Genomic DNA, 22,131 nt, shown 5'->3' with positions numbered 1-22,131 from the left:
TCTATCTATATATCTAGTCCATTTGTTCCAAGGTATAGTTTAAATCCATTGTTTCCTTGGTGATTATCTGTATTGATGACCTGTCTAGTGCTGTCAGTGGAGTACTAAAGTCCCCCATTATGATTGTGTTGCTGTCTCTCTCATTTCTTAGGTCTATTGGTAATTGTTTTATAAATTTAGGAGCTCCAGTGTTAAGTGCATATGTGTTTAAAATTGTGATATTTTCCTGTTGGTCAAGACCTTTTGCCATTATATAATGATCCTCTTTGTGCCCTTTAAATTCTCTTACTTTAAAATTTGCTTTGTCTGATATAAGAATAGCTACCCCTGCTTGCTTTTGGTGTCCAATTGCATGAAATGTCTTTTTCTAGCCCTTTACTTGAAGTTTATGTGAGTCCTTATGTGTTAGGCGAGTGTTCTGAAGGCAGGAGATAGTTGGTTGGTGAGTTCTTATCCATTCTGAGGTTCTGTATCTTTTAGTTGGAGCATTTAGGCCATTTACACTCAATGTTAGTTTTGAAATGTGAGGTACAATTGCATTCATCATGCTCTTTGTTGCCTGTGTACTTTGGTTATTTTTTTGGTGGTGTTGTTTTTGCTTTTAAACTTGTACTTTTGTTTTATAGGTTCTGTGTGATTTATGCTTTAAAGATATTCTGTTTGATGTGATTCCAGAATTTGTTTCAAGATTTAGAGCTCCTTTTAGCAGTTCTTGTACTGGCTTGGTAATGGTGAATTCTCAGCATTTGTTTGTCTGAAAATGGCTGAATCTTTCCTTCATATATGATGCTTAGTGTTGCTGGATACAAAATTCTTGGCTGATACTTGTTTTGTTTGAGGAAGCTAAAGATAGGGCCTCATCCATTCTGGCTTGTATGGTTTCCGCTGAAAAATCTGTTGTTAACCTGATAGGTTTTCCTTTATAGGTTGCCTGGTGCTTCTTAAGATTCTTTCCTTCATCTTAACTTTAGATAACCTGATGGCAATGTGCATAGGTAAAAATCTTTTTGCAATGAATTTCCTGGGTGTTCTTTGTGCTTCTTGTATTTGCATGTCTAAATCTCTAGCAACGCCTGGGAAGTTTTCCACAGTTATTCCCCCAAACATGTTTTTCAAGCTTTTAGAATTGTCTTCCTCCTCAGGAACACTGATTATTCTTAAGTTTGGTTGTTTAACATAATCCCAGACTTCTTGGAGGCTTTCTTCTTTGTCTTTGTTAGATTGGGTTAATTCAAAGACCTTGTCTTTGAGCTCTGAATTTTTCTTCTACTTGTTCAGTGCTATTGCTGAGACTCTACAGAGGATTTCACATTTCTAAAAGTCTGTCAAAAGTTTCTGGAATTTTTTATTGTTTTTTTCTTTAAGCTGTTTATTTCCTTGAATATTTCTCCTTCAATTCTTGCACCATGTTTTTGGATTTCCTTGCATTGGGTTTCACTTTTCTCTGGTGCCTCCTTGATTAACTTCATAACTAATCTCCTGAATTCTTTCAGGAATTAATAATAATAAGTCAGGAATTTCTTATTGTTTTGGAGCCATTGCTGGGGAGCTAGTATGATTTTTGGGGGTTGTTGAAGTGTCTTGTTTTGTCATATTACCAGGGTTGGTTTTCTGATTCCTTCTCATTTGTGTGCGCTATGTCATAGGGAAGGTCTAGGGCGGAAGGTTGTTATTCAGATTTTTTTTTGTCCTATGGGGTGATCTCATGATGTAGTACTCTTCCCCTTTTCCTGTAGATGTGACTTCATGTGAGCCCAATTGCAACGATTGTTGTCTCTCTTCTGGTCTTCTGGGTCTAGCCACCCAGTGAGTCTGCCTAGCTCTGGGCTGGTACCGGGGGTTGTCTGCACAGAATCCTGTGATGTGAACCATCTATGAGTCTCTCAGCTGTGGATACCAGTGCCTGTTCCATTAGAGGTGGCAGAAGGTGCAATGAACTCTTTGAGGGTCCTAGCTTTGGTGGTTTAATGATCTATTTTTGTGCGGCTTGGCCTCCTGCCAGGAGATGGCACTTTCCAGAACACATCAGCTGTAGTAGTGTGAAGAGATACCAACAGTGGATGGGACCCCAGAACTCCCAAGGTTAAATGTTCTTTGTTTTCTTCTACCAGGGTGGATAAGGAAGGCCCATCAGATGGCAGTGGTATAGGCCTGTGTGAGCTCAGAGTATCCTTGGGCGGGTCTTGCTGTGACTGCTGTTGGAGATGGGAGTGAGACTTCCAGGTCACTGGAGTTGTGTACCTAGTAAAGAGGTGACAATGTGCTAGCAGCCCTCGCTTGCTCTTGGTGCCTCCTTGGCCTTGGTGTCTGCTCTGGCTGCCCTGGAAGAGCCCTTCAGCCCACTGCTGTGCTGTGGGCACCCCTTTCTGGGGCTGGCAGAGGCTGAAGCCAGCTCCTTCTGCTTGCAGGGAGGTATGGAGGGAGAGGCACTAGCAGGAGCAGGGCTGTGGGTGATCGCCGGCCAGTGTAGGGTCTGAGTGGGCACGGGCTTGGTGGGCCCCACACTTAGCACAGCAGTTCGGTGCCTATGGGGCTTGATCAGGGGGAAAAGCTCTCTCTGGGCTGCTGGAGTGCCCGGGCTAGGTGCCACAAAGTCCCACAGTGAGTGTCATTGAGAGGTGAAGCTGGATGGTCTTCTAGCTCAGGTGGGGACCTGGAGAACTTTTCTGTCTAGCTAAAGGTTTGGAAACGCACCAATCAGCACTCTGTGCCTAGCTAAAGGTTTGGAAATGCACCAATCAGCACTCTGTGTCTAGCTAAAGGTTTGTAAATGCACCAATCAGTGCTCTGTGTCTAGCTAATGAAGTGGGGGACTTGGAGAACTTTTGTGTCTAGCTAAAGGATTGTTAATGCACCAATCAGCGCTCTGTGTCTAACTAAAGGTTTGTAAGTACATCAATCAGCTCTCTGTAAAACGGACCAATCAACCCTCTGTAAAATGGACCAATCAACAGGATGTGGGTGGGGCCAGATAAGGGAATAAAAGCAGGCCACTCCAGCCAGCAGTGGCAACCTGCTTTGGTTCCCTTCCACACAGTGGAAGCTTTGTTCTTTTGCACTTCACAATAAATCTTGCTGCTCCTCATTCTTTGGGTCCTCGCAGCCTTTAAGAGTTGTAACACTCAATGAAAGGTCTGTAGCTTCACTCCTGAAGCCAGTGAGACCATGACCCACTGTAAGGAACGAACAACTCCAGATGCACCACCTTTAAGAGCTGTAACACTCACCGTGAACATCTGCAGCTTCACTCCTGAAGTCAGTGAGACCATGAACCCACCAGAAGGAAGAAACTCCAGACACATCTGAACATCAGAAGGAACAAACTCTGGACACACCATCTTTAAGAACTGTAACACTCACCGCAAGGGTCTGTGGCTTCATTCTTGAAGTCAGTGAGACCAAGAACCTACCAATTCCAGACACACTAGGAGGAGTAGGGCTGCCTTTGCTGAGTCATGTAGCTTGTCAGGTAAGTGGGGGAAAGCCAGCAGTCACAGGCCTCACTCAGCTCTCATGCAAACTGAAGGGCCAGTCTAATTTCCACCATGTTCCCCTCAACAACCTGGAGTCTGTTTCCAGGTGGAGGGTGAGACCCACTTGAATACTTGCCTGAGACTTTCCACCTCCCAGCTGCCAAAGAAAAGCGCTTTAGTTTTGCCCCCGTCTGTGAAGTCTGCATGCTGGATTCATGCCATCCTCCAGGTACTGGCCAGGAGGTTTCATGCCCCATTCAAATTGTTACAAAGTTCAGGTAGAGAATTCCTTCTGCCTGTGGTATTTACCCCCTACTTCTCTGGCCAACCTCCTAGTGGATCCCTGTGGTGCCAGGCAGGTATGGGCTGCTTGGGGGACCCAGCGAGCTCCCAGGGCCTTTCCGCTATTTCTCCTACCACTGTATTTCACTTGACTCAGCTCTCTAACTTGACTCAGCTCCAGGTAAAGTCAAAAACTTCCCTGACAAGCAGACATTCAGATTCTCTAGGGGGGGTGTGTGTTGAGAACAGAAGGGTCTCCCTTTACAATTTCTGCAGTTGGGACACCCACAGTATTTATGGTGTCTCCTGGGTCCTGAAGAAACAGTCTGCTTCCATCATAGGATATGTGGGTCCTCTCAGGATTACCGGTTTGCTCTTGCAGTCGATCTTGAGCTAAAATTCACAGTGCAAGCCTCTGTCTCCTGCTGTGTCTGGAACTGCAATCTAGTCCTGCTTGCCATCTGCCATGATGCCTCAGTCATCACAAATAATCTTTTAATAACATTGTGACTAAGCATGCATACTCTGTAGTCAGATCATATACATTTAAGTACTGCTTGTGATATTAAGTTTCTGAGTGATACTGGGCAAGTTACATAAGCTTTCTATGCCTTGGCATTTTCATCTGAAAATGGGAAAAAATAATATTACCTACCTCAAAATGTTGTAAGAATTAATGTACGTAAAATACTCAGAATAGCACATGGAATATTGTAAGTACACCATAAATGTGAAATTACAAAAAAAAAAAAAAAAAAAAAAAAAACTGAAAATGCAATGAGATAAAATTTACATTGAAGTAATGTGTATAAAATGAATCACAGGAAGAGAATCATTCACAAGAATGTAAAATTTGAGAAGCGATTTAAGAATGTATCGTGTGGTAGGCTGCTTGCCATGTGGTCCTCAAAATTCTCCCACTATGACCCTAGGCCTGGCCAGGTCACTTGTTTGATCTAATAGAACTCTACAGAAGTAAAATATGACTTCAAGGCATAATCCTTAAGAAAGCTTGCAGGTATTATCCTCACTTTTTTGAGACAATGCCAGGGTACAGCTAAAAGGAGTTTCTTTTTCTTTTTTTCTTTTTCTTTTTTTTTTTTTTTTTTTTTTTTTGGATATGGAGTCTCGCTCTGTCACCCAGGCTGGAGTGCAGTGGCTGAATCTCAGCTCACTGCAAGCTCCACCTCCCAGGTTTATGCCATTCTCCTGGCTTAGCCTCCCAAGTAGCTGAGGCTACAGGTGCCCGCCACCATGCCGGGCTAGTTTTTTGTATTTTTTTAGTAGAGACGGGGTTAGGCAGGATGGTCTCCATCTTCTGACCTCTAGATGGAGTTTCTTTACATGAGAGTCTAAGAACATTGTTTCAAGAGAGTGAGGGCAAGAGTCGACATCCAAAACTTAAATGAAGCCACCTTAGACAATCTGTCTAAGTGGACTGCATTATGGTTCTCCAGAGAAAGAGAACCAAGAGGATGTGTGTGTGTGAGTGTGTGTGTGTGTATGTGTATGTATGCAGAGAGAGAGAGATGTAAATTTATTTTAAGGAAACCCTTCCTACAATTGTGGAAGCTTGATAAGTCCAAAATCTGCAAGGTACAACAGCAGGCTTGAGACTCAGGGAAGAGTTGCAGTTTGGGTCCAAAAGCAGTCTGCTGACAGAATTTCTTCTTATTTAGGTGTGATGTCAATTACTGTCTATTAAGTCCTTCAACCAACTGGATGAGGCCCACCCACATTGTGAAGAATGATCCTGTAAAATATTATCTCATTCCCAAAACACCTAGACAGAAATATTTAGAATGATGTTTGACCAAATATCTGGGCACTATGATCCAGCCAAGTTGGTACAAAAATTAACCATCACATAGAGCACCCAGGATGACTTTTGCTGCATGAGGTGTATACAGGGAAATCAGTAGAACTGTCCAACTGAACCCAGCACAAACTTCTCACCCCCAAAATTGGCAGCAAATAAAGTGATTGTTAGTTGAAGCTACTAAATCTGAAGGGACTTTTTTTGCAGCAATAAACAACTGATACACATAGGAAAAATAACTCAGAAATTAAAATGAAAAGAAAATATTTGACATGAATTTTTCAAAATGCTTTTTAAACATTGATAAAAATTATCATCATACATGGTATGAAACATTGTTGTTTTTCAAAGAAGTTTACTGGTTAACCTTGAAGTTGATGATAGTTTATCCAGTATTTCTCATTAATTCTAAGTGGTGAAAATTGCTGTCATTGAATTGGGTAAAATGAGTCATTTCCAAGAAAAGCTTCACCAATTTAAACTGTTTTCTTGTTACAGAGTTAGTCAGGTCTTTGCCTGTCTTCATGGGAGGATGAGTAGAATAACAGTGATCTTTTACACCTAGAAATGTATTGGAATCATAGGAAGTCTTCAGGCCTACTGTGTCCAGTGTTCATTACGATTTTTTCTTATTTTGAGTCTCTCCTTTGTCAAGTTGGGAATCATGCTGTTCAATATTTTCAAAGTTACTGGCTTTTCTCATTCTGTCCTAGATAGAAATTTAACCACTTGTAACAAGTAAAAATCTTGGACAAGCAAAAAAAACAAAACAAAACAAAACAAAACACTTTTATATTACAGTTAATACATTTGATATGAATTTTACAGTACAGAAAACCAAACAGAAATTTTTTTAAATAGTTATCAATTATTTGGCTTCAAAGGAATGTGTGTGTGTGTGTGTGTGTGTATGTTTGTGTGTGTGTGTGTGTGTGTTTGTGATTGGGATTATAAAAAGAAAATAAATAGAGTATGATCAAATAGATTTGAGTGAAAACTATGGTAATCAAAAAAATTAACACACATGCTATGTTACAAGTGTGAAGGCAAAAGATATATTACTATAAGTGAAAAGACTCAGAAAAGTTTCCATCTGAGGGCTCATGTTCAAATATTTGCATGAAGACTCATTTTATTTAGCTGAGAAGTTAATTATTTTAGCTATTCAAAATGGAGAAATCATTATATGAAGCACACACATTACTTCTCTTTTATCAAGATTGAACTTGTACTCCATAAACTGATGAATATTTGTAGTCAGATGTATGCAATCCAAGCTGATGTGAACTTAAAGACTTGTGTGGGGCCTCCACCGTTCTCCTTTATTTCCTCTTTAATGTTATCAAACAAAGTGTGTCTCTGTGGGACTATGCCATACTTATTAGCTGTATGAAATTTATTTCCACATTTCCATAAGTTTGTTTATCAGCAAAAACAACAAATGGTGATGTTCTATCTCAATGCTTAGTTATTGCTAAATATGACATATTTAGGACACTATGCCAAAAAACATACTAAGTTTTTTTTGCTACTTCAAAATATTTACACAAAGAAACAGCAGTAATTTTCTTCCCCAAGGATGGTGCATAATGAAGGTGTGCAATTCTAAAAAAGTTATTTCATGATCTAAATTACTATCTTCTTTATGGCAAAGATCAATTAAACCACCCACTTTCATCATCATGAATCAGGAAAATAAATATATAAATAAATAAAAATAAAGACATTTTAATTTTTTAAAATTTCTTTTCATCATCATAATAAAAATAATTGTTTCATGCGTTTGAGGGACATTAAATGCTCATACTTATTCATAACAATCTCAAGATTACTAATTATTGTCAATCTTATTTTAGATATATCCTGACATACTTGGTTAGCGGGGGTAGGGGCAGAGATCATGAGAGTAAATGCAAAATTCAGGGCAAATAGTTGCTAGGGAACCAATAGAAGGTTACACCTTTGACAAAAGGTTAATCTGCTTCACAGTTTAGTGGGTGGAAAATGTTAAGTATAAATGACTTTACATAATCTTTATTCCATTTAAGATCATATTACTGATTATATTATGCTTATTCACCTAGGATTTATTTACATTCAGCTTCTTCCTTAATGTCAAATGAGTGCTGTTAACGTTCCTTCAGGAAACTTCAGGTAAGAAACTAGAAAACTTCATGTTAATCAATACAAAATGTATGTTTAAATTTATTTTCCATTTTCTTCTTAAAGAAATATCAATCATCGAAAGGTTGGTTTAGCTTTTGGTTTGTTTCATTGCTTACCCATGAAAGTGTTATTAGTTCTAATTTATAATTTGAGGGATTTTTCTCCCAGATTTTATACTTCAAAATAATTTTACAGATATTGAGGGAACTGTGTGGACAGAGCAGTAAGTTGAGAGTTTTGTCTAAGTGTGAACTCACAGTCCTCTTTAGGGGTTCTTCTCATGCCTCTTGTTCCTACCAGTGGAGAGTTGTTTGTTCCTTCATTAGATGACACATAAGGTAACAAATAAGAAACTTTATACTGACATATGGTGAAGACAAGGATAATGTACACAAGTGACCACTGTGGTCTTTAAGACAAACATGAGGGGGCGACCTATGGGCTGCGAGGAGGAGCCTTGCCTAACTTGCAGGCAGCGCAGGGCAGAGGGCAGCAGGAGAGGCGTTCGTGGGCAGGATGAATGCAGGCTCAGATCCTGTGGTCATCGTCTCGGCGGCGCGGACCATCATAGGTTCCTTCAATGGTGCCTTAGCTACTGTTCCTGTCCAAGACTTGGGCTCCACTGTCATCAAAGAAGACTTGAAGAGGGCCACTGTGGTTCCTGAAGATGTGTGGGAGGTCATCTTTGGACATGTTTTGGCAGCAGGCTGTCGGCAGAATCCTGTTAGACAAGCCAGTGTGGGTGCAGGAATTCCCTACTCTATTCCAGCATGGAGCTGCCAGATGATCTGTGGGTCAGGTCTAAAAGCTGTGTGCCTTGCAGCCCAGTCAATAGGGATAGGAGACTCCAGCACTGTGGTTGCAGGAGGCATGGAAAATATGAGCAAGGCTCCTCACTTGGCTCACTTGAGAACCCGAGTAAAGATAGGTGAGATGCCGCTGACTGACAGTATACTCTGTGATGTTCTTACAGATGCATTTCACAACTGTCATATGGGTATTACAGCTGAAAACGTAGCCAAAAAATGGCAAGTGATTAGAGAAGATCAGGATGAGGTTGCAGTTCTGTCTCAGAATAGGACAGAGAATACACAGAAAGCTAGCCATTTTGACAAAGAGGTTGTACCAGTTTTGGTGTCATCTAGAAAAGGTCTTATTGAAGTTAAAACAGATGAGTTTCCTCGCCATGGGAGCAACATAGAAGCCATGTCCACGCTAAAGCCTTACTTTCTTACCGATGGAATGGGAACCGTCACCCCAGCCAACGCTTCAGGAATAAATGATGGTGCTGCAGCTGTGGTTCATACGAAGAAGTCAGAAGCTGATAAACGTGGGCTTACACCTTTAGCACGGATAGTTTCCTGGTCCCAAGTGGGTGTGGAGCCTTCTATTATGGGAATAGGACCAATTCTAGCCACAAAACAAGCAGTTACAAAAGCAGATTGGTCACTGGAGGATGTTGATATATTTGGAATCAATGAAGCCTTTGCAGCCCTCTCTGTTGTCATAGTTAAAGAACTTGGATTAAACCCAGAGAAGGTCAACATTGAAGGAGGGGCTATAGCCGTGGGCCACCCTCTTGGAGCATATGGCTGTCGAATTCTTGTGACCCTATTACACACACTGGAGAGAACGGGAGGAAGCTGTGGTATTGTGGCCCTGTGCATTGGGGGTGGGATGGGAATAGCAATGTGTGTTCAGAGAGGATGAATTGCTTAAACTTTGAACAACCTCAATTTCTTTTTAAACTAATAAAGTACTAAGTTGTTATATGTGAAATCAGAGGACCAAAACACATGGAAACCATTTCCTACATCACAAAAACCCAAGTTTACAACTTGTTGTACTTTAATGTGTAATACTTAACTCAAGGTACAAGACAATTGCATTTAACATTGTTATACATACAAGAGACATCAGATCAATCAAAAAAAAAAAAAGACAACACATGAATAACAGGATGTAAGATGTCATCCTCAGTGGGAATTTTATTTTCTTAATATTAATTAATAGATTTTTAAATATTTATTTTAAAATCTACTGTAAATATGTTTTATGCTATAATAAGTTTTATGCTATAAATCAAGTTTTATGCAAAATTAATTTTATTTATTAATAAAAGAAAAATGATGGCCGGGCATGGTGGCTCACGCCTGTAATTCCAGCACTTTGGGAGGTGGATCACCTGCGGTCAGAAGTTCAAGACCAGGTGAAACCCGTCTCTGCTACATATACAAAAATTAGCCAGGCGTGATGGTGGTCGCCTGTAATCCCAGCTACTCAGGAGGCTGAGGCAGGAGAATAGCTCAAACCCGGGAGGCGGAGGTTGCAGTGAGCCGAGATCATGCCCTTGCACTCCAGCTTGGACAGCAGGAGTGAACTTTGTCTCAAAAAAAAAAAATTAAAAAAAAGACATAAAGTTTTTCTAAAGAAAATATTGCTGTAAAAGTAATAACCAAGTAATAACCAATTGTGTTAATATTAATGACATGCTTACTCCTTTTGGGTGCAACTTTTAACCAGTAGAAGGCATCTGAGTTATCAGTGGCGAATCCTTACACGTCTGCAGCAACTTCAATTCTTGCCTCCTCAGAAGAAAAAATTTGACTGAGGGGCATAAGGAAGAGAAGATGAGACTGACACGAGTTTCAGAGCAGGAGTGAAAGTTTATTTTAAAGGCTTTAGAACAGGAAAGAAAGGAAAACTCACTTAGAAGAGACTCAAGTGGGCACCTGAAGTGCCCCGTTTAACCTTGATCCTAGGACTTTGTAGGCTCGCCTCTTTTCCATGATTCTTCCTTTAGCGTCGGCTGCCCACATGTACAGTGTCCTTCTTACCCTTGGGAAGTGAGCATGCACGGTCTGTTTAGGAAGTTGTATATATGCTCATCTGAGGCTTTCTTCCCTTTTTTGTAAAGTGTCCCTGGATGGTCACACGTCAACATTTTGCCTCTAAATGCACGTGCCCAGGAAGTCGCTCCTCTCTGGCATCTGCATTCACTTAATTCTTTAATGTTAACAGCTGTGGATCATAGAGACATTGTCTCTCCCAGGCACTGGCTGCAAAATTCTCATTTTTAGAGAGGCAGTGTGATAATCATCGAACTGTCACCTGACATTCCTAATGCCTATCTAATTACCTGTAACACAATTAAGCAAAGTTTATATTTTATTATCATTGTCTAAGACAAAAATATTTGAGTATGCTAACTTCTGAAATATGTTAGTTTTTTTCTCTGAACTCATGAGCGTTCACAAATATTGTAATCATATTACACTTAGTTTATTTTTATTTTTAATTTTTATGTGTATATAGTATATATATGTATATTTTATGACATATTTGTGATGTTTTGATACAGGGATAAAATGTATTTCTTTCAAAATTTTTCTGGCAAGGGCAGATTAGCTTTTCAGTGATTTTAAGATCAGAATAATTACAAACACAAATTCAGACCCACATTTTAGGCAAAATCTTTCTATTTAACAACCTCTTTAAGCCTTTTGTTGTCAATATAACTTCATTTAGTTTTCTATTAAATTTGAAAACACAAATCAATCTAAAATTTAACCTGACTAGTGTGAGAAAGTTTTTAATAATGATCATATTTTTGGCTATTTATGTTGTATCAGCACATCACATATATCACATGAATTTATGCATCTATTTTGTAGTCCACAAAAATTAAAATTGAAAACACTAAAATTCATCAGTGGCATAACACCTTTGTGCACACTGCTTGTCATGTACATCCAGGTACCCTGTACTTCAACACGAGTATCAAATATCATACCTTTCATGAAGACTTTCCTATCCTCCACCCTACCCTTAATCCCCCCAAAAAGCTGTAAGTAATCTCTACGGATCTCTGAAAACACTATACCTATGCCATTTCATATGAAGGCCCTTGTTAATTTCTCTAGGGAAGAGAAAAGAAGGGATTACATGAAAAAGATAATACATTTTAAACATCACTTTTACTCCAGGTAATATATTTGTGGCTTAATAATTACAATTGTATCTATTTAAATATATAGTTTTCTTATATGTTGTATTATTACATAATTTATGGTATTTATTGTATATTCATTTTTAATATATTAACAAATATGCTTATTTTATTTTATTACTTTATATTCTCAAACAAGTAGTTTTTAATTTTCATTTTATATATGAGAAAATTTGGTCTAATAAACGTTAAACAGCATAATGTTAAGCTAGGATTTTTTGGCCTAGTTTATTCTAAAATCTAAATTATGTTTATAATATCTTGCTTACTATAATGTATTACAGTGATTTTTGTCGCAGATATGTATGTATTTTTCTTATCTTCCACTGATAGACTATAAAAGTAATATGAGAAAGATCTCTTGGATTCCTCTTCTACCTAGTAGGTACTGCTGTGTGTGAATAATAGGTACCCAATAAACACATAGTGAAGCAGCTTAAGGTCACTGGAGCAGTCTCCCTGTCGGAGGTATTACCCAGAGGTCTTTGTCTTAGGACCAAGAAAATTAAGGTGCATGGACATCAAGGGTGAGGTTGGAGTGAAAGTCTAGTAAGTGAAAGGGGAAATTTCTCCACAACAGAGAGGGGGACCGAGAGGATTGCCATTTCTCAGTTGAATGCAAAGACTTTTATAAACAAGTCAATGGGGTGGGGTGTTTTTTATTTGCAAAGGTGCGAATTTCTCACAACTCCACCCACTCCCTCTTGTGTGCATGCAGGCCCTGAGTTATTCCATATTATCCTGTTTCCTTACTGCGCATGTATCAGGAGATGGAATTTTCCATTGCAGACATGCCTGGTTCTGTGTAACTAATCTTATCTGTGCACATGCAGGCATGTCTTAGGCAAGCCTTCCTGTGTAAGTTCTCTTATCTGAAGAGGATAGGAACAAAAAAGAAAAGGAACATGCTCACTGAAGCCCACAGTGTGTATATGTATATGTCTTTTGCTGGTTACAAAAGACAAGGGTCTTTTATGGTTGACCTTGCCTCTTTATCTGTGCTTGAAGGTTGTGCAGCTTCAGTCTGCCCTTTTGTTAGAAAGAATTTTACCAAAGGACCTTGTTCTAACTATCTGCCTAACTGGTTTCTTGATTTCTCCTCTCTCAATAGTACTTGAATAAAATACCATATTTTAGTTATCTAAAACTGGATCTGATTTCCAGCCAATAAATAAAATGAAGAAAATAACATCAGTGAATCATGACATCCTAATGAATCATGACAATTATTTTAAAGTTTCTTGCCAAGTCACTATGAACCAGGCTGACACCAGGAAGGCAGAAATTTTGTGCACACCATAACATCTTCTGCAGAGAGCCTAGAATGGAAATAAATTCAAGGAATTTTATGATCACTCTGTTAAACTTTGAACAGTACTTTATAAAAGTAATTGTTTGAATGAAACAGTTGATGTTTTCATACAGATTATCTTTGGTAATGGGAGAGCTTAGAAGAGACGATTTTATGATATCACTAAGAATATAGCATTTATAATTTCAGAAGGTTTATTAACACAAAAAAGATCACTCTGCTTATTCACAGACACATGCATACAAACATAATATTTTCACAGAGATCGCTTTACTTAAATTACTTGATCCGATATTATCCAATGTGTGTTACAAAATTTTGTATTGTGTTATCTTGCTTTTGGAAGGCTGCTATTCATATAGATTCCTTAGTTGGTAAGGGCACATGATACATTTTGATGGGACGATCTATCCCAGTGGTTAATACAATAGGCTGTGGGAGTTAGAGATCCTTAAGATTGCTACCATTAGTTCCCATCTTTTATTTATTCTTATTTTAGGGGTTCAAGTGCAGTTGTGCTGTCTGGGTACATTGTGTAGTGGTGAAATCTGAGCTTTTAGTGTACCCATCACCCAAGTAGTGTACACTGTATTTTCATTGTACCCAATAAGTAGTATTTTCTTATTTTGCTGTAGGAACATGGCAAGTTATTCAATCTCTTTGGGCAGTGGTTTCTTTTTCTTTGATGTGGGAATAATTATAAAAGATCCATAATTGGATTTTTTTAAAAAATAAGCAATAAATGAAATTAACGTGTTAAAGCGTTTGCATGATGTCTGACATACAACGAGGACTTAATAAACGCTAGCAATCATTGAAGGGTGAGTCTAGGTGTCAAGTAGCTGTTTTTCATGCAGGCTAGATAGCTTTTGAGCAGCACTTTTGGTAGATGTATGCTTGACTTAGTAATTCTCTTTAAATAGCTCCTATTCACTAGTAACATAACCTATAATCTCTTGCACATCTTTTATTTTATTCATTTATTTATAATATTTACTTGGTGATTAACATAAACTATTTTTGTAAACATGTTACTAAAGTAGTTATAAATATAGTATATATGTTATACATATTATTTATAAGTATTTGAATTTATACATATTTATAGTAATATATATTTATAAATATCATTTGACATAATGTTATATATTATAACTATTATTATAATGTCTAATTGTGACAAACGAAATTATATTAATGCATTAAAAATTTTAAAACTTACAGTATCAACAACTTTAAATTTCTGAATGAGTTTTGGTCCTAACTAAGGTTTCAATATCTAGACCTGAATGTAGAGTGGACATATACAGAAGCTTTATCTAATTTAATTGTAAAAATTTAACAATTATGAAACACACAAAAAAGGGTTGGAGGATTAAGTTCAAAAGGAGGATTAGACAGCAGGAATCATGCTAAAACATTAAAATTAAAGCAACAGGTTGAGAAGTAAGACACATTACCCATACATCTGTAAATACCCTAAAATATGGAGCTACTGTGACTAGTATCACTTTATAGCGAGAAGGGTTTTAAGGGTATTAATGGTTTGCCTCAAAACTGAGAAATCCTTTTGTCTTTCCTTTTCTTTTTCCTTTAAAAGCAGAGAAAAAGTTTTGCTTCACATCTCATCAAATCTTCTGCATCAAGCCACATCATGTTAAACAACCTTCTCCTGTTCTCCCTTCAGATAAGTCTCATAGGAACCACTCTTGGTGGAAATGTTTTGATTTGGCCAATGGAAGGTAGTCATTGGCTAAATGTTAAGATAATTATAGATGAGCTCATTAAAAAAGAGCATAATGTGACTGTCCTAGTTGCCTCGGGTGCACTTTTCATCACACCAACCTCTAACTCATCTCTGACATTTGAAATATATAAGGTGCCCTTTGGCAAAGAAAGAATCGAAGGAGTAATCAACGACATCGTTTTGACATGGCTGGAAAATAGACCATCTCCTTCAACCATTTGGAGATTCTATCAGAAGATGGCCAAAGCAATCAAGAACTTCCATATAGTGTCTCGGGAGATCTGTGATGGTGTTCTTAAAAACCAACAGCTGATGGAAAAGCTAAAGAAAAGCAAGTTTGAAGTCCTGGTGTCAGATCCAGTATTTCCTTGTGGCGACATAGTAGCTTTAAAACTTGGAATTCCATTTATGTACTCCTTGAGGTTTTCTCCAGCCTCAACAGTGGAAAAGCACTGTGGGAAGGTACCATACCCACCTTCCTATGTTCCTGCTGTTTTATCAGAACTCACCGACCAAATGTCTTTCACTGACAGAATAAGAAATTTCATCTCCTACCACCTACAGGACTACATGTTTGAAACTCTTTGGAAATCCTGGGATTCATACTATAGTAAAGCTTTAGGTATGTAACAAATTTTGTTTCTATTACTTGAATTTGAAAAAACAGAACTTTGTGGAGCCCCTTCTTTATTTCTCTATGTCTACTCTTTTTTAATTCCAAGTATTGATATACTATGTATTACTATCACTTGATAGCACAAAAGAAGATAAAAGACATTGTACTTCAGAAGTACAGTGTGTTGTTTTCTAATTGCATGGACTTAAAGATATCAATTTAGTTCTTTTAAGGATAAAATATAGTGACAAATACTTTAGTCTAAAAGTCAGGCTGTATCTTATGTAGATATTATGCTCAAAATAGAAATTGCCTAGAAACTACAGGGATGTGTGGAGAAAGCCAGAAAATGTTAAACTTTCCACAAGCCTATTATTAATACAGACATTATTATGCATGTTTAAGAGCATACATGTATGTTGATAATCTCTGATCATCATTTAATAAATATTAAGGCTCATAAAGAAACAAAATACATTAAGGCTTTATCACCTTTAATTGTAAGGTGTGAACTAAAACCATTGATCTGGATGATTTATCCATGCTAAGCTTATTTAACTTGCTTAAGTGTGATATGGTGTTTACCTGATAAATAAAAATGTAATCAATGGTACTAACATCAAAAAGCCTATATTGATCGTGTTGATATATTTATGAACATATTTGTCTAAAAATCAAACAGGCTTTGTCCATTTTTTTGCTTTTGAATTTTATCATTTATTCCTCATTAATTATAGATTTCTTACTCTTTACTAAGCACTCTTTTAGATAGGAAGACTAAAATAAAGTCCATCGGTTCAAGGATTTCACAAACAGATAAATCAGACATTAAAAGGAATATTTATTATGTGAATTACGTAAATATGGAAATATGTACCAATTACAAAATGTAGAGGAGTTAGGTATTATGTTGACAGACAGAGTGTGTTATTTTGAAAAACTTCAGAGTTCAGGTGATGCATAAGGATACTTTAAAATACTGAATGTGAGTTTTCCTGCAAAGTAAGAACGGGGAAAGAAAAAGCATGCTCAAAGTTGAAGACAAAACAGCACAGGTGCGATGGGTATTTCCGATAATTTAGTATTGCTGAAGGTTCAAGTGTAAGGTAGGGAGGCATGGGGGAAGATGCTAATGACGTTGAAACCACAAGAATGAGTGAATGAATTCAATGAATATTTCAAAGTCTCCTGTACATCATTCTAAAAACATCTTAATCTAATAAGCAATTGAGAACCATCTAAAGGGAAATATTATGACCTGATTTTCATTTTATATAAAACACTTGGACTGATGTGGCGGTAGAGTTGAGAGGTGTGAGACTAGACTAAGTTATCACTCTAGGAAAGACATGGTAAGAGCCTGCCCTACACAGGCTCAAGTGGCGAATAAATGGAGGAAAATAGTGCAGTATGAGACTACATAGCAACACAATTAGGATAGCAGGAGCTTACAGACAACATCCACATAGCCGTCTGTAGCTTTGAAAAGTAATTCAGTCTCCTTGCACCTGAACCTCATTTATGTCATCTCTGACAAGGCTACTAAAAGGACTAAATTAGTTTACATCTGAAAGGATTTAGAATAGGGTGGCCCAATCAGCCATGACAGTGAATATGGGAGAATAAAAATGGATACTGTATTGAATTTTGGACATGTTGTGTATGTGACACTTTGGGGAATATTTAGCAAAATCCAATAAGCAGCTGGATATAAGGGGTGAGATCTCAGAGGTAATCTCCTGGGTTAGAGATTGAAGTGTCATCTAAATAAAGATGACACATATATACTTTTATCTCTCTTATGGTAATCTAGTTTCCATGTTTTCTGCTATCTTATTACATGCAGGTCACCTGCTATTTTTCTGCTTTCATACATAACATATTTCTGAAATTGTCAACAATCAAAATATTTGAACTCAAGCAATGCATTTACATATTCTAAACATGATTTTCTTCCCAGGCAGGTAAAATTATTTCACAATACACAGTTGCAGCTGATACTTTGTATGTAGGGTGAAGTATTATATATTTAATGTTTACTTTGCTTTCTTGCTAAACCTTACAAATGCAGACATAAACCCAATGATAATCAGATAGAGGAGGAATGTTTTTCAAATTTGATAAGTTATATTTCTCTAAGATTTTTTATCTTATTGATACATGATAGATGTACATATTTTGGGGGTACATGTGCTATTTTGATACATATAATATGTAAAGATCAAATGAGGATAATTGGGATATCTGTCACCTTAAATATCCATCTTTTCTTGATAACAGGAACATTCAAATTATCATCTAGCAATTTTGAAATGTACAACAGGTTTATCAAAGACTGGGCTCAACTGTCTATTTGTACCCATTAATCAACCTCTCTTCATCCTCCCTCTCCTTACTCTTCCTAGCTGTTATTAAGTTCTGAGGCTGTAGCTTCTCATTAGTAACATTGGCACATTAATTTATGTGCATTCATTTATTGATAACAAAGTAATAATGCACAGACTGCAGAGACTGTAATGTTTGCTAAGCAGAGCTTGTAAGGCCTAGAAATGGTTACTAGCTAATGAATGAACATCCTACATGCTATTGAAAATAATTTAAAGATGACAAAGTGTACTAGGTAAAACAGTGGGTTACATGAATGTTGGCAAAAGAAGAAAGTGAGATTTCTGTGTAGTGATGCTTACTGATACGTTAGTTTCATTTCTACAGACCTCTGTTCTAAAAAAACTGTAAAGTTGACCTATATCAATCAAAATAAATATGCATAGGTTGGTATGTGAATGAAGACATGAGATACTACAGCCATGGGAATGATTATTATCAAAAGCTGGTAAGCCAGTTATAATTAACACCGATAGCAAAAGTCATAAACTCCTCTGGGTGTGTTAAGTAATTGGCCTAAAATTCAAAAACAGATCTTTATCTCTTGAGAAGTAAGAGAAAAACTAGTTATTCTCTTATTCAGAGAATACAAACTTTGCTACGATGATTATAGATGAACCTTCAAGTGTCCTATAGAGATAAAAATGAATGGGAAACATCTTATGGCTGAAACTAGATCTTAAAAGAGAGAGGAGAAAAAAATTGAAGTTTTATGAAGCAATGAAACTGTCAAGATGGCAAAATATCCTTCATATCCTCATATATGTGGTAAACTAAAAGGGACATCGGAGTAAGTGCAGCATCTCAGTTCAGGTAAGAGCGGAATGTACATAGACAGTCTCTTGGTCACAATTTATGTTTATATTTTCAATCCTACCACTTCAGTTTTGTCAACTCCTCATCATCAACCTTGGAATTCTAATTCTCATGATTACTAATCTCTTTATTTGTGAAGTTATCTGACAGTTTACTTTACCTAGGCTGGCAGTCTCAGAATCACATGTTCCATTTTATTTTGCCTGTAAGTAAATACTGGTAATAAAAGCACACTATTCTTTCAGTCTTAATACATGAGGCTAATCTTTCTTAACAATTTGTTCAGAGGAATATAATGCAGATTTCTAAAGATGTTCTTGTCCTCTGATTTTGATATATCATGTTTCTGATCAAATTACCCGCTTTTGACTTAGAATGACTACTTAAGTTTGTCTTTATTAAAACACAATATTCTTACTGATGCCAGGAACATGAACAGTCATATTTAAAAGACGAGGTAAGAAGTAAAGTATTGACATGACAGAGTAACTTATTTCTGTGCAAGACTTTGTGGATGTAGAATGAGAAAGGAGAATGATAAATGGAACTGACTTGTAAAAATAACTCCTTTCCAATTTGTAATTTGAATTGATGTTCCACATTTACTTAAAATTCGTTAATCAAATCATTGTAACAAATTTATATCCACTTAGACCTCGAACAGTCTCACCTGAGTAAATAAATAGAACAAGTCCCTAAGTTTACTTCTCTGCGGTGGAATGCAACAAGAAGCTCAGAGTGAGTCCTTAATCTCTGATAATTGGTAGAAATTGGATATTTATAATGTAAAATTACTCATTTTATTTCAGATCATGGGAATTTAGCTCAAACTGATGGATATCATAATAGTGATAGCAGTATATATTAATATCTTTCTATGCACTAGCCACTGTGATAAGTGATTTACGTATATTTTCTCTCAATCCTTGAACTATTGCAGTTCATTGCAAGAAAAAAGTTGTAACACAGAAAAGAATGTTAAGACTTGGAAATATCAAACATGTTAAATTATGAGAAAATAGTATTCAAATGAAAATCTTTCTCATATCAAAGCTTTGATGTCATATTTCCTAGTTCTAGAAATTGTTTTTTCTTCTTTTTAAATTTCAGGTGCAAATCTATGAACTGCTCAGAATATTTTAGGTTAAATTTTTCTTGGACACTTTTCTTCTTTTCAATGTGTTTAGCTTTTAAAATGTGCTATTCTATTTCTTGCCTATTTTTGATTTGTCAAATGAACACAATTGGGCCATTGTATCACTAGGTAACCTACTATTCATTAAGGGGTATGTCATCATGCGATTCTGTTGTCTGGGGAGGGTTGTCTAGGGATATATCTTTGGCGTTAAGAGAGCTTTATAAGCCACTTCTAACTGAAAGGAGGTAACAGGTTCCACAGTTTCTAATGTATACATTAAAAATTTTTTGAATTTTCATGCATTTTAAAAAATGGAACCAGGTAAATTTCATTTTCACTTTTATTTAAAAAGAAAAAAAAAACCACCAAAACTGGGGCACATTTAAGGGGAGAAAAACATAACATTTTTTGTCACTAAAAATACTTATAATCCATAAGCATTACATATTGTTACCAACAGCACTTTACCCTTTGACCACTGTAAAAGCAAGGTTTTTTTGTGAATAATCTCTCTATATTAGAGGTGTATAACATGTAAAAATACATAACATTATATATGAATAATTAGGTGAATAATCTCTAAGATGAATGTCATCTATAATAACAGACTTTTTTGCAAGTCTATTAAATAAGAAATCTAGATTTTCAAAAAGAATGATCATAGTATCTAGATCTTTGCATGAACTCCGGACTCCCTGAGCATGAGTAATTAATATAAAATAAAGTGCTAGAAATGAAACATGAAATGTGTATACTTCCAGGATACTTGATTTTCAGCAGTAATTTTAAAGAAGAAAAAATGCACTGGAATCTTTTCCTGTAGAATAATACATTTCTACTTAAGTCTTCCTTTTTTTTATTTTTCTCTTTCTTACTAATTATTCCTTTGCTTTCTTCTCTCCTTCCTTTTTTCCGTTATTCTTCTTCTGTTTTAATTTACATTACTCTTGATTGGTTAGAATCTTTGAAAAACTTTCTACTATCATTCCCTTTTCTGCAATGACCCATAAGCTGAATGATAGCCACAGGCATTACATTGGAGATGTAATTGAAGTTGGGACATTGGAAATTCTTGGAGATAGTGATCACTCTATCTTTTTTGCTCCCACTAATGAAAAGGTATTAGAAGAAAAGGAAATATGGAAATTATAATTTGTGTGGATATAATCTTGAGTTTTATATGCCTATATTTCTTAAAATAAGTAATTTGTAAACTTTGGTACTCTTTGCATTGTTAATAACCTGTCACTTGTGTTCTGCCGAAAGACTGAGAGGGACTGCCTTGTGGGGAAACTTTCAGTGTTTGAGAAATTCTGCACCAAACCCTAGATTCTCCAGTCTGTCACTGTAGGAGGAGAGAAAGAGTAGAGAAGGGTCAAGTTAATGAGATCTGATTTATTTGATCATTTAAAAAATAAGATTCTCTCCCTAAAACATCATGGGTAGCTATCACTTATGGAGCCCAGGTGCTGTTCTGAATAATTTACCTGCATTGTGTCACACCATACCCAAAACTATAGGAAATAGGTGCCATTGTTCTCATCATTTGGTAAATGAGGAGGCTAAGTAACTTGCTTAGTTACAATTCAGAAAGTGGTGAATCATTTGATATTAGACTCCACTCTGAGGTAAAAAGCAAAGTGCTAGAATATACGCAGTTTCTGTTTAGCAAAACAAAGCAAAACTAAAAGTACATCTAAATTTAAGCTTTTAGAGAATTAGGTTCATAAAAATCAAGAAACTCAAATAAAACTGAATCACTCATACCCAAAAGAGTATGAAAACTGGTTTCCTGGCTTTTCTGGCCTTGGGGAGACAATGAAAAAAGAGCCAGCAGAGTTGAATCCTAGCCATCAGGTGCAATGTTCTGGAAGCACTTAGGAAGAGAAGACTTTCAGGCAAGGGCACGTCTTTAGTGGAAAAATATTTTCATACCAGAATGTTGTTTTGCGGATTATCAATTCAGGCTAATGGCATTATATACATTTTACTAAATAAAATGTTGTTTTATTTAGTAAATAATAGGATAATCAATTCAAATTAAAAGCATTATATACATTTTATTGTTCTTCACTAAATTAGATAAATATTTTATCGCCCTGCAGATATTACTTAAAAGTGGAAGTTGACTAAAATCATAATTTTCCCCTTACTCTCGGTAATTTAGGAATATCTATATGTATTGAGATTTTGAAGCATATTTTGATAAGCTTTTATGTACTATCGTAGCTACATTTGTGAGTAATCCCTAATTAATTATTATATTTTCCTTACAAGTAACTCAACTTTTGAACAAATCTAAGTATTTTATAGATAGACTTTCATGTTTTCTATAATGCTGTGTTTTCTTTACTTTTTACTGAAAGTT

At 36.4% G+C, this 22,131-nt stretch overlaps 2 protein-coding genes across 3 annotated transcripts in view; both read left to right on the top strand.

Annotated features, from left to right (window-relative positions):
* Window positions 1–7,662: 7,662 nt before the first annotated feature.
* Window positions 7,663–22,131, top strand: part of UGT2A1 (UDP glucuronosyltransferase family 2 member A1 complex locus) — a 63,979-nt gene continuing 49,510 nt past the window's right edge. For both annotated transcript variants that reach the window (XM_050791365.1, XM_050791364.1), the window contains exons 1-2: window positions 7,663–7,728; window positions 14,662–15,430. In XM_050791365.1, coding sequence (XP_050647322.1) covers window positions 14,716–15,430 — 715 coding nt within the window. In that variant the 5' untranslated portion in view covers window positions 7,663–7,728; window positions 14,662–14,715. The remainder of the gene's footprint in view (window positions 7,729–14,661; window positions 15,431–22,131) is intronic.
* Window positions 8,168–9,533, top strand: LOC126955138 (acetyl-CoA acetyltransferase, cytosolic-like). The gene has a single exon (XM_050791418.1). The coding sequence runs from the start codon at window positions 8,257–8,259 to the stop codon at window positions 9,448–9,450; it is 1,194 nt and encodes a 397-aa protein (XP_050647375.1). The 5' UTR covers window positions 8,168–8,256; the 3' UTR covers window positions 9,451–9,533.

This window comes from Macaca thibetana, chromosome 5, assembly GCF_024542745.1.
Source record: "Macaca thibetana thibetana isolate TM-01 chromosome 5, ASM2454274v1, whole genome shotgun sequence".
Classification (NCBI taxonomy): Eukaryota; Metazoa; Chordata; class Mammalia; order Primates; family Cercopithecidae; genus Macaca; species Macaca thibetana.
This window is presented reverse-complemented; position numbering and strand designations above follow the sequence as displayed.